The 12151-nt window shown below is 49.4% G+C and overlaps 1 protein-coding gene across 1 annotated transcript in view; it reads right to left on the bottom strand.

The window, feature by feature from the left end:
* LOC135552207 (probable E3 ubiquitin-protein ligase HERC1) overlaps window positions 1–12151 on the bottom strand; it is a 191334-nt gene that overhangs the window by 116146 nt on the left and 63037 nt on the right. Inside the window, 3 exon segments of the mRNA XM_064983699.1 lie at window positions 1856–2079; window positions 2321–2342; window positions 4768–4849. Of these exon segments, the coding sequence (XP_064839771.1) occupies window positions 1856–2079; window positions 2321–2342; window positions 4768–4849 (328 nt within the window).

The following is a 12151-nucleotide window of genomic DNA, read 5'->3' as shown; positions in this document are numbered from 1 at the left end:
CTACACAGACCACAGTCAGAACTACACAGACCACAGTCAGAACTACACAGACCACAGTCAGAACTACACAGACCACAGTCAGAACTACACAGACCATACAGTCAGAACTACACAGACCACAGTCAGAACTACACAGACCACAGTCAGAACTACACAGACCACAGTCAGAACTACACAGACCACAGTCAGAACTACACAGACCATACAGTCAGAACTACACAGACCATACAGTCAGAACTACACAGACCATACAGTCAGAACTACACAGACCACAGTCAGAACTACACAGACCATACAGTCAGAACTACACAGACCACAGTCAGAACTACACAGACCATACAGTCAGAACTACACAGACCACAGTCAGAACTACACAGACCACAGTCAGAACTACACAGACCATACAGTCAGAACTACACAGACCACAGTCAGAACTACACAGACCATACAGTCAGAACTACACAGACCACAGTCAGAACTACACAGACCATACAGTCAGAACTACACAGACCATACAGTCAGAACTACACAGAACCGACATTACAGTCAGAACTACACAGACCATACAGTCAGAACTACACAGACCACAGTCAGAACTACACAGACCATACAGTCAGAACTACACAGGCCACAGTCAGAACTACACAGACCACAGTCAGAACTACACAGACCACAGTCAGAACTACACAGACCACAGTCAGAACTACACAGTCCACAGTCAGAACTACACAGACCATACAGTCAGAACTACACAGACCACAGTCAGAACTACACAGACCACAGTCAGAACTACACAGACCATACAGTCAGAACTACACAGACCACAGTCAGAACTACACAGACCATACAGTCAGAACTACACAGACCACAGTCAGAACTACACAGACCACAGTCAGAACTACACAGACCACAGTCAGAACTACACAGACCATACAGTCAGAACTACACAGACCACAGTCAGAACTACACAGACCACAGTCAGAACTACACAGACCACAGTCAGAACTACACAGACCACAGTCAGAACTACACAGACCACAGTCAGAACTACACAGACCACAGTCAGAACTACACAGACCATACAGTCAGAACTACACAGACCACAGTCAGAACTACACAGACCACAGTCAGAACTACACAGACCACAGTCAGAACTACACAGACCACAGTCAGAACTACACAGACCACAGTCAGAACTACACAGACCATACAGTCAGACCACACAGACCACAGTCAGAAATACACAGACCATACAGTCAGAACTACACAGACCACAGTCAGAACTACACAGACCACAGTCAGAACTACACAGACCACAGTCAGAACTACACAGACCATACAGTCAGAACTACACAGACCACAGTCAGAACTACACAGACCACAGTCAGAACTACACAGACCACAGTCAGAACTACACAGACCACAGTCAGAACTACACAGACCACAGTCAGAACTACACAGACCACAGTCAGAACTACACAGACCATACAGTCAGAACTACACAGACCATACAGTCAGAACTACACAGACCACAGTCAGAACTACACAGACCACAGTCAGAACTACACAGACCACAGTCAGAACTACACAGACCATACAGTCAGAACTACACAGACCACAGTCAGAACTACACAGACCACAGTCAGAACTACACAGACCACAGTCAGAACTACACAGACCTTACAGTCAGAACTACACAGACCACAGTCAGAACTACACAGACCACAGTCAGAACTACACAGACCTTACAGTCAGAACTACACAGACCACAGTCAGAACTACACAGACCATACAGTCAGACCAGACAGTCAGACCTACACAGACCAGAGAGTCATAGACGTTGTGTTGTTCTGACCTGGTCATGAAGCCCGTCCCGTCCTGCTGTCCGGCTGACTGGAAGCTGCCGCGTCCCTCGTCCTGGTGCTGCTTCCCCAGTTCCCCCAGTACCGGGCTGACCCCCAGCACCAGCAGAGCACAGCGGTGGACCACAGAGTTACAGGCCGCTGTGTACAGGTCCTGTCCCTCAGGCAGCCCCGTACAGCCGTCTCTCCCGTGATGCTCCTCCTGGGATGTCGAGGCCTCCGCCTCCCCTGGTAACAATAACACACTGTTAATATAGACAGGGTAGCCTAGTGGTTAGAGCGTTGGACTAGTAACCGAAAGGTTGCAAGTTCGAATCCCCGAGCTGACAAGGTACAAATCTGTCGTTCTGCCCCTGAACAGGCAGTTAACCCACTGTTCCTAGGCCGTCATTGAAAATAAGAATTTGTTCTTAACTGACTTGCCTAGTAAAATAAAGGTAAAAAAAAAAAAATGTTACTGGAGGAGAAAAGGAGCGCTTGCTTCAGCTGTCCAAAACTATCAGTCTGAAGAACGATGAATATTTAGAGTGGATTGTAGCAAGCATATATAATCAATAATACATGAGATATTTTAAAGTGCTTTTATAAAACCTCAATCGAAAGGTATTTTACAATAAGCAACCACACATTACAACTGTACAAACCCATACGCTACAACCATACAAAACCATACAAAACCATACATTACAACCATACAAACCATACATTACAACCATACAAAACCATACATTACAACCATACAAAACCATACATTACAACCATACAAAACCATACATTACAACCATACAAAACCATACGTTACAACCATACAAAACCATACATTACAACCATACAAAACCATACGTTACAACCATACAAACCATACATTACAACCATACAAAACCATACATTACAACCATACAAAACCATACATTACAACCATACATTACAACCATACAAACCATACATTACAACCATACAAAACCATACAAACCATACAAAACCACACATTACAACCATACAAAACCATACATTACAACCATACAAAACCATACATTACAACCATACAAACCATACGTTACAACCATACAAACCACACGTTACAACCATACATTACAACCATACATTACAACCATACAAACCATACATTACAACCATACAAAACCATACATTACAACCATACAAAACCATACATTACTTTGGATAAATGGCAGCTACATATTATATTATACTGAAATAACCTGCCCCACCTCATAGTTACATATTATATTATACTGAAATAACCTCCCCACCTCATAGTTACATATTATATTATACTGAAATAACCTCCCCACCACCACCCCTCCTTTTCCATCTCCCCCTCCTCCTCCTCCTCCCCTTAGCTCCCCCTCCTTCCCTCCTCCTCCTCCCCTTCCCTCCTCCTCCTTCCCTCCCCCGCCTCCTCCCCCTCCTTCCCTCCCCCTCCTCGTCCCCCTCCTCCTCCTCCCCTTCCCTCCCCCTCCCTTCCCTCCCCCTCCTCCTTCCCTCCCCCCTCCTCCTCCCCCTTCCCTCCCCCGCCTCCTCCCCTCCCCTCCCCTCCTTCCCTCCCCCTCCTTCCCTCCCCCTCCTCCTCCTCCCCCTTACCTCCTCCTCCTCCTTCCCTCCCCCCCTCCTTCCCTCCCCCTCCTCCCCTCCCCCCCTCCTCCTTCCCTCCCCCTCCTCCTCTTCCTTACCTCCCCCCTCCTCCTCTTCCTTACCTCCTCCTCCTCCTCTGGTTCCTCCTGAGGTCAGGCCTCCCCGGCGCTGCTGCTGGCCCCTCTCCCTCTCTCGGCTCCTCCCCTTCCCTCCCCCCCACCCCCTCCCCTCCTCCTCCTTCCCTCCCCTCCTCCTCTTCCTTCCCTCCCCTCCTCCTCTTCCTTACCTCCTCCCCCTCCTCTTCCTTACCTCCTCCTCCTCCTCTGGTTCCTCCTGAGGTCAGGCCTCCCCCGGCGCTGCTGCTGGCCCTCTCCCTCTCTCGGCTCCTCCTCCTCCTCCTCCTTCCCTCCCCCTCCTCCTCCTCCTTCCCTCCTCCTCCTCCTTCCCTTACCTCCCCCTCCTCCTCCTTCCCTCCCCCTCCTCCTCCCCCTTCCCTTACCTCCCCCTCCTCCTTCCCTCCCCCTCCTTCCCTCCCCCTCCTCCTCCTCCTCCCCCTTACCTCCTCCTCCTCCTTCCCTCCCCCTCCTTCCCTCCCCCTCCTCCTCCCCCTCCTCCTCCTTCCCTCCCCCTCCTCCTCTTCCTTACCTCCCCGTCCTCCTCTGGTTCCTCCTGAGGTCAGGCCTCCCCGCGCTGCTGCTGGCCCTCTCCCTCTCTCGCTCCTCCTCCCCCCTCCTCCTCCTCCTCCCCTTCCCTCCCCACCTCCTCCCCTCCTCCTCCTTCCCTCCCCCTCCTCCTCCTCCTTCCCTTACCTCCCCCTCCTCCTCCCCCTCCTCCTCCTTCCCTCCCCCTCCTCCTCTTCCTTACCTCCCCCTCCTCCTCTGGTTCCTCCTGAGGTCAGGCCTCCCCCGGCGCTGCTGCTAGCCCTCTCCCTCTCTCGGCTCCTCCTTCCCTCCCCCACCTCCTCCCCCTCCTCCTCCTTCCCTCCTCCCCCCTCCTCCTCCTTCCCTTCCCTCCCCCGCCTCCTCCCCCCCCTCCTCCTCTTCCTTACCTCCTCCTCCTCCTCTGGTTCCTCCTGAGGTCAGCCCTCCCCGGCGCTGCTGCTGGCCCTCTCCCTCCCCCTCCTCCTCCTTCCCTCCTCCTCCTTCCCTTACCTCCCCCCTCCTCCTCCTCCTCCCCCTTACCTCCCCCTCCTCTGGTTCCTCCTGAGGTCAGCCCTCCCCCGGCGCTGCTGCTGGCCCTCTCCCTCTCTCGGCTCCTCCCCTCCTCCTCCCCCTTACCTCCCCCTCCTCCTCTGGTTCCTCCTGAGGTCAGCCCTCCCCCGGCGCTGCTGCTGGCCCTCTCCCTCTCTCGGCTCCTCGCCGCCTCCCGCGCTGAGAGGAAACATTGAAAGATTTCTGTGCCGTGCGACAGACAGACACAGAGAGACATCACACAGGGCGCTGGGTTAAAAGGGAAGCTGTGTGGCGAACCACACCGTGGCGTAGGTCAATGAGGCTCTAACCCAGGCTAGTCCTGCCACACCGTGGCGTAGGTCAATGAGGCTCTAACCCAGGCTAGTCCTGCCACACCGTGGCGTAGGTCAATGAGGCTCTAACCCAGGCTAGTCCTGCCACACCGTGGCGTAGGTCAATGAGGCTCTAACCCAGGCTAGTCCTGCCACACCGTGGCGTAGGTCAATGAGGCTCTAACCCAGGCTAGTCCTGCCACACCGTGGCGTAGGTCAATGAGGCTCTAACCCAGGCTAGTCCTGCCACACCGTGGCGTAGGTCAATGAGGCTCTAACCCAGGCTAGTCCTGCCAGACTACAGTAAGATTCATTCAAGGCTGTACAACCCAGGCTAGTCCTGCCAGACTACAGCAAGACTCATTCAAGGCTGTACAACCCAGGCTAGTCCTGCCAGACTACAGTAAGGCTCATTCAAGGCTGTACAACCCAGGTCCCCTTGTCCTATTCCCTGTACCTTTGTCCTATTCCCTGAACCTGTGTCCTATCCCTGTACATTTGTCCTATCCCTGTACCTTTGTCCTATTCCCTGTACCTGTGTCCTATCCCTGTACCTTTGTCCTATTCCCTGTACCTGTGTCCTATCCCTGTACATTTGTCCTATTCCCTGTACCTTTGTCCTATCCATGTACCTTTGTCCTATTCCCTGTACCGTTGTCCTATTCCCTGTACCTGTGTCCTATCCCTGTACCTTTGTCCTATTCCCTGTACCTTTGTCCTATCCCTGTACCTTTGTCCTATTCCCTGTACCTTTGTCCTATCCCTGTACCTTTGTCCTATTCCTTGTACCTTTGTCCTATCCCTGTACCTTGTCCTATCCCTGTACCTTTGTCCTATCCCTGTACCTTTGTCCTATCCCTGTACCTTTGTCCTATTCCCTGTACCTTTGTCCTATTCCCTGTACCTTTGTCCTATCCCTGTACCTTTGTCCTATTCCCTGTACCTTTGTCCTATTCCCTGTACCTTTGTCCTATTCCCTGTACCTTTGTCCTATTCCCTGTACCTTTGTCCTATTCCCTGTACCTGTGTCCTATCCCTGTACCTTTGTCCTATTCCCTGTACCTTTGTCCTATCCCTGTACCTTTGTCCTATTCCTTGTACCTTTGTCCTATCCCTGTACCTTTGTCCTATCCCTGTACCTTTGTCCTATCCCTGTACCTTTGTCCTATTCCCTGTACCTTTGTCCTATTCCCTGTACCTTTGTCCTATCCCTGTACCTTTGTCCTATTCCCTGTACCTTTGTCCTATCCATGTACCTTTGTCCTATCCCTGTACCTTTGTCCTATCCCTGTACCTTTGTCCTATCCCTGTACCTTTGTCCTATTCTCTGTACCTTTGTAGTATCCCTGTACCTTTGTCCTAATCCCTGTACCTTTGTCTTATCCCTGTACCTTTGTCCTATTCCCTGTACCTTTGTCCTAATCCCTGTACCTATCCCTGTACCTGTGTCCTATCCCTGTACCTGTGTCCTATCCCTGTACCTGTGTCCTATCCCTGTATCTTTGTCCTATTCCCTGTACCTATCCCTGTACCTTTGTCCTATCCCTGTACCTTTGTCCTATCCCTGTACCTTTGTCCTATTCCCCGTACTGTTGTCCTAATCCCTGTACCTATCCCTGTACATTTGTCCTATCCCTGTACCTTTGTCCTATCCCTGTACCTTTGTCCTATCCCTGTACCTTTGTCCTATTCCCTGTACCGTTGTCCTATCCCTGTACCTTTGTCCTATTCCCTGTACCTGTGTCCTATCCCTGTACCTTTGTCCAATTCCCTGTACATTTGTCCTATCCCTGTACCGTTGTCCTATTCCCTGTACCTTTGTCCTATCCCTGTACCTTTGTCCTATTCCTTGTACCTTTGTCCTATCCCTGTACCTTTGTCCTATCCCTGTACCTTTGTCCTATCCCTGTACCTTTGTCCTATCCCTGTACCTTTGTCCTATTCCCTGTACCTTTGTCCTATTCCCTGTACCTTTGTCCTATCCCTGTACCTTTGTCCTATTCCCTGTACCTTTGTCCTATTCCCTGTACCTTTGTCCTATTCCCTGTACCTTTGTCCTATTCCCTGTACCTGTGTCCTATCCCTGTACCTTTGTCCTATTCCCTGTACCTTTGTCCTATCCCTGTACCTTTGTCCTATTCCTTGTACCTTTGTCCTATCCCTGTACCTTTGTCCTATCCCTGTACCTTTGTCCTATCCCTGTACCTTTGTCCTATTCCCTGTACCTTTGTCCTATTCCCTGTACCTTTGTCCTATCCATGTACCTTTGTCCTATCCCTGTACCTTTGTCCTATCCCTGTACCTATCCCTGTACCTTTGTCCTATCCCTGTACCTTTGTCCTATCCCTGTACCTTTGTCCTATTCTCTGTACCTTTGTAGTATCCCTGTACCTTTGTCCTAATCCCTGTACCTTTGTCTTATCCCTGTACCTTTGTCCTATTCCCTGTACCTTTGTCCTAATCCCTGTACCTATCCCTGTACCTGTGTCCTATCCCTGTACCTGTGTCCTATCCCTGTACCTGTGTCCTATCCCTGTATCTTTGTCCTATTCCCTGTACCTATCCCTGTACCTTTGTCCTATCCCTGTACCTTTGTCCTATCCCTGTACCTTTGTCCTATTCCCTGTACTGTTGTCCTAATCCCTGTACCTATCCCTGTACATTTGTCCTATCCCTGTACCTTTGTCCTATCCCTGTACCTTTGTCCTATCCCTGTACCTTTGTCCTATTCCCTGTACCGTTGTCCTAATCCCTGTACCTATCCCTGTACATTTGTCCTATCCCTGTACCCTTGTCCTATCCCTGTACCTTGTAGTATCCCTGTACCTGTGTCCTATCCCTGTACATTTGTCCTATCCCCTGTACCCTTGTCCTATCCCTGTACCTTTGTAGTATCCCTGTACCTGTGTCCTATCCCTGTACCTTTGTTCTATTCCCTGTACATTTGTCCTATTCCCTGTACCGTTGTCTGATTCCCTAGACCTTTGTCCTATCCCTGGACCTTTGTCCTATCCCTGGACCTTTGTCCTATCCCTGTACCTTTGTCCTATCCCTGTACCTTTGTCCTATCCCTGTACCTTTGTCCTATCCCTGTACCTTTGTCCTATTCCTGTACCTATCCCTGTACCTTTGTCCTATTCCCTGTACCTTCGTCCTATCCCTGTACCTTCGTCCTATCCCTGTACCTTCGTCCTATCCCTGTACTTTCGTCCTATCCCTGTACCTTTGTCCTATTCCCTGTACCTTTGTCCTATTCCCTGTACCTTTGTCCTATTCCCTGTACATTTGTCCTATTCCCTGTACCTTTGTCCTATCCCTGTATCTTTGTCCTATCCCTGTACCTTTGTCCTATCCCTGTACCTTTGTCCTATCCCTGTACCTTTGTCCTATCGCTGTACCTTTGTCCTATCCCTGTACCTGTGTCCTATCCCTGTACCTTTGTCCTATCCCTGTACCTTTGTCCTATTCCCTGTACCTTTGTCCTATCCCTGTACCTTTGTCCTATCCCTGTACCTTTGTCCTATCCCTGTACCTTTGTCCTATCCCTGTACCTTTGTCCTATTCCCTGTACCTTTGTCCTATTCCCTGTACCTTTGTCCTATCCCTGTACCTTTGTCCTATTCCCTGTACCTTTGTCCTATCCATGTACCTTTGTCCTATCCCTGTACCTTTGTCCTATCCCTGTACCTTTGTCCTATCCCTGTACCTATCCCTGTATCTTTGTCCTATCCCTGTACCTTTGTCCTATCCCTGTACCTTTGTCCTATTCTCTGTACCTTTGTAGTATCCCTGTACCTTTGTCCTAATCCCTGTACCTGTGTCCTATCCCTGTACCTGTGTCCTATCCCTGTACCTGTGTCCTATCCCTGTACCTTTGTCCTATTCCCTGTACTTATCCCTGTACCTTTGTCCTATCCCTGTACCTTTGTCCTATCCCTGTACCTTTGTCCTATTCCCTGTACTGTTGTCCTAATCCCTGTACCTATCCCTGTACATTTGTCCTATCCCTGTACCTTTGTCCTATCCCTGTACCTTTGTCCTATCCCTGTACCTTTGTCCTATTCCCTGTACCGTTGTCCTAATCCCTGTACCTATCCCTGTACATTTGTCCTATCCCTGTACCCTTGTCCTATCCCTGTACCTTTGTAGTATCCCTGTACCTGTGTCCTATCCCTGTACATTTGTCCTATCCCCTGTACCCTTGTCCTATCCCTGTACCTTTGTAGTATCCCTGTACCTGTGTCCTATCCCTGTACCTTTGTTCTATTCCCTGTACATTTGTCCTATTCCCTGTACCGTTGTCTGATTCCCTGGACCTTTGTCCTATCCCTGGACCTTTGTCCTATCCCTGGACCTTTGTCCTATCCCTGTACCTTTGTCCTATTCCCTGTACCTTTGTCCTATTCCCTGTACCTTTGTGCTATCCCTGTACCTTTGTCCTATTCCCTGTACCTTTGTCCTATCCCTGTACCTTTGTCCTATCCCTGTACCTTTGTCCTATCCCTGTACCTTTGTCCTATCCCTGTACCTTTGTCCTATTCCTGTACCTATCCCTGTACCTTTGTCCTATTCCCTGGACCTTTGTCCTATCCCTGTACCTTCGTCCTATCCCTGTACCTTTGTCCTATTCCCTGTACCTTTGTCCTATTCTCTGTACCTTTGTCCTATTCCCTGTACCTTTGTCCTATTCCCTGTACCTTTGTCCTATTCCCTGTACATTTGTCCTATCCCTGTACCCTTGTCCTATCCCTGTACCTTTGTAGTATCCCTGTACCTGTGTCCTATCCCTGTACATTTGTCCTATCCCCTGTAGCCTTGTCCTATCCCTGTACCTTTGTAGTATCCCTGTACCTGTGTCCTATCCCTGTACCTTTGTTCTATTCCCTGTACATTTGTCCTATTCCCTGTACCGTTGTCTGATTCCCTGGACCTTTGTCCTATCCCTGGACCTTTGTCCTATCCCTGGACCTTTGTCCTATCCCTGTACCTTTGTCCTATTCCCTGTACCTTTGTCCTATTCCCTGTACCTTTGTCCTATCCCTGTACCTTTGTCCTATTCCCTGTACCTTTGTCCTATCCCTGTACCTTTGTCCTATCCCTGTACCTTTGTCCTATCCCTGTACCTTTGTCCTATCCCTGTACCTTTGTCCTATTCCTGTACCTATCCCTGTACCTTTGTCCTATTCACCGTACCTTTGTCCTATCCCTGTACCTTCGTCCTATCCCTGTACCTTTGTCCTATTCCCTGTACCTTTGTCCTATTCCCTGTACCTTTGTCCTATTCCCTGTACCTTTGTCCTATTCCCTGTACCTTTGTCCTATTCCCTGTACCTTTGTCCTATTCCCTGTACCTGTGTCCTATCCCTGTACCTTTGTCCTATTCCCTGTACCTTTGTCCTATCCCTGTACCTTTGTCCTATTCCCTGTACCTTTGTCCTATCCCTGTACCTTTGTCCTATTCCTTGTACCTTTGTCCTATCCCTGTACCTTGTCCTATCCCTGTACCTTTGTCCTATCCCTGTACCTTTGTCCTATCCCTGTACCTTTGTCCTATTCCCTGTACCTTTGTCCTATTCCCTGTACCTTTGTCCTATTCCCTGTACCTTTGTCCTATCCCTGTACCTTTGTCCTAATCCCTGTACCTTTGTCTTATCCCTGTACCTTTGTCCTATTCCCTGTACCTTTGTCCTAATCCCTGTACCTATCCCTGTACCTGTGTCCTATCCCTGTACCTGTGTCCTATCCCTGTACCTGTGTCCTATCCCTGTATCTTTGTCCTATTCCCTGTACCTATCCCTGTACCCTTGTCCTATCCCTGTACCTTTGTCCTATCCCTGTACCTTTGTCCTATTCCCCGTACTGTTGTCCTAATCCCTGTACCTATCCCTGTACATTTGTCCTATCCCTGTACCTTTGTCCTATCCCTGTACCTTTGTCCTATCCCTGTACCTTTGTCCTATCCCTGTACCTTTGTCCTATCCCTGTACCTTTGTCCTATTCCCTGTACCTTTGTCCTATTCCCTGTACCTTTGTCCTATCCCTGTACCTTTGTCCTATTCCCTGTACCTTTGTCCTATTCCCTGTACCTTTGTCCTATTCCCTGTACCTTTGTCCTATTCCCTGTACCTGTGTCCTATCCCTGTACCTTTGTCCTATTCCCTGTACCTTTGTCCTATCCCTGTACCTTTGTCCTATTCCTTGTACCTTTGTCCTATCCCTGTACCTTTGTCCTATCCCTGTACCTTTGTCCTATCCCTGTACCTTTGTCCTATTCCCTGTACCTTTGTCCTATTCCCTGTACCTTTGTCCTATCCATGTACCTTTGTCCTATCCCTGTACCTTTGTCCTATCCCTGTACCTATCCCTGTACCTTTGTCCTATCCCTGTACCTTTGTCCTATCCCTGTACCTTTGTCCTATTCTCTGTACCTTTGTAGTATCCCTGTACCTTTGTCCTAATCCCTGTACCTTTGTCTTATCCCTGTACCTTTGTCCTATTCCCTGTACCTTTGTCCTAATCCCTGTACCTATCCCTGTACCTGTGTCCTATCCCTGTACCTGTGTCCTATCCCTGTACCTGTGTCCTATCCCTGTATCTTTGTCCTATTCCCTGTACCTATCCCTGTACCTTTGTCCTATCCCTGTACCTTTGTCCTATCCCTGTACCTTTGTCCTATTCCCTGTACTGTTGTCCTAATCCCTGTACCTATCCCTGTACATTTGTCCTATCCCTGTACCTTTGTCCTATCCCTGTACCTTTGTCCTATCCCTGTACCTTTGTCCTATTCCCTGTACCGTTGTCCTAATCCCTGTACCTATCCCTGTACATTTGTCCTATCCCTGTACCCTTGTCCTATCCCTGTACCTTTGTAGTATCCCTGTACCTGTGTCCTATCCCTGTACATTTGTCCTATCCCCTGTACCCTTGTCCTATCCCTGTACCTTTGTAGTATCCCTGTACCTGTGTCCTATCCCTGTACCTTTGTTCTATTCCCTGTACATTTGTCCTATTCCCTATACCGTTATCTGATTCCCTAGACCTTTGTCCTATCCCTGGACCTTTGTCCTATCCCTGTACCTTTGTCCTATCCCTGTACCTTTGTCCTATCCCTGTACCTTTGTCCTATTCCTGTACCTATCCCTGTACCTTTGTCCTATTCCCTGTACCTTCGTCCTATCCCTGTACCTTCGTC

Source organism: Oncorhynchus masou, chromosome 2 (genome assembly GCF_036934945.1).
Source record: "Oncorhynchus masou masou isolate Uvic2021 chromosome 2, UVic_Omas_1.1, whole genome shotgun sequence".
In the NCBI taxonomy this organism is placed as follows: Eukaryota; Metazoa; Chordata; class Actinopteri; order Salmoniformes; family Salmonidae; genus Oncorhynchus; species Oncorhynchus masou.
The sequence above is the reverse complement of the archived record's forward strand: the minus strand, read 5'-3'. Positions and strand labels throughout refer to the sequence as shown.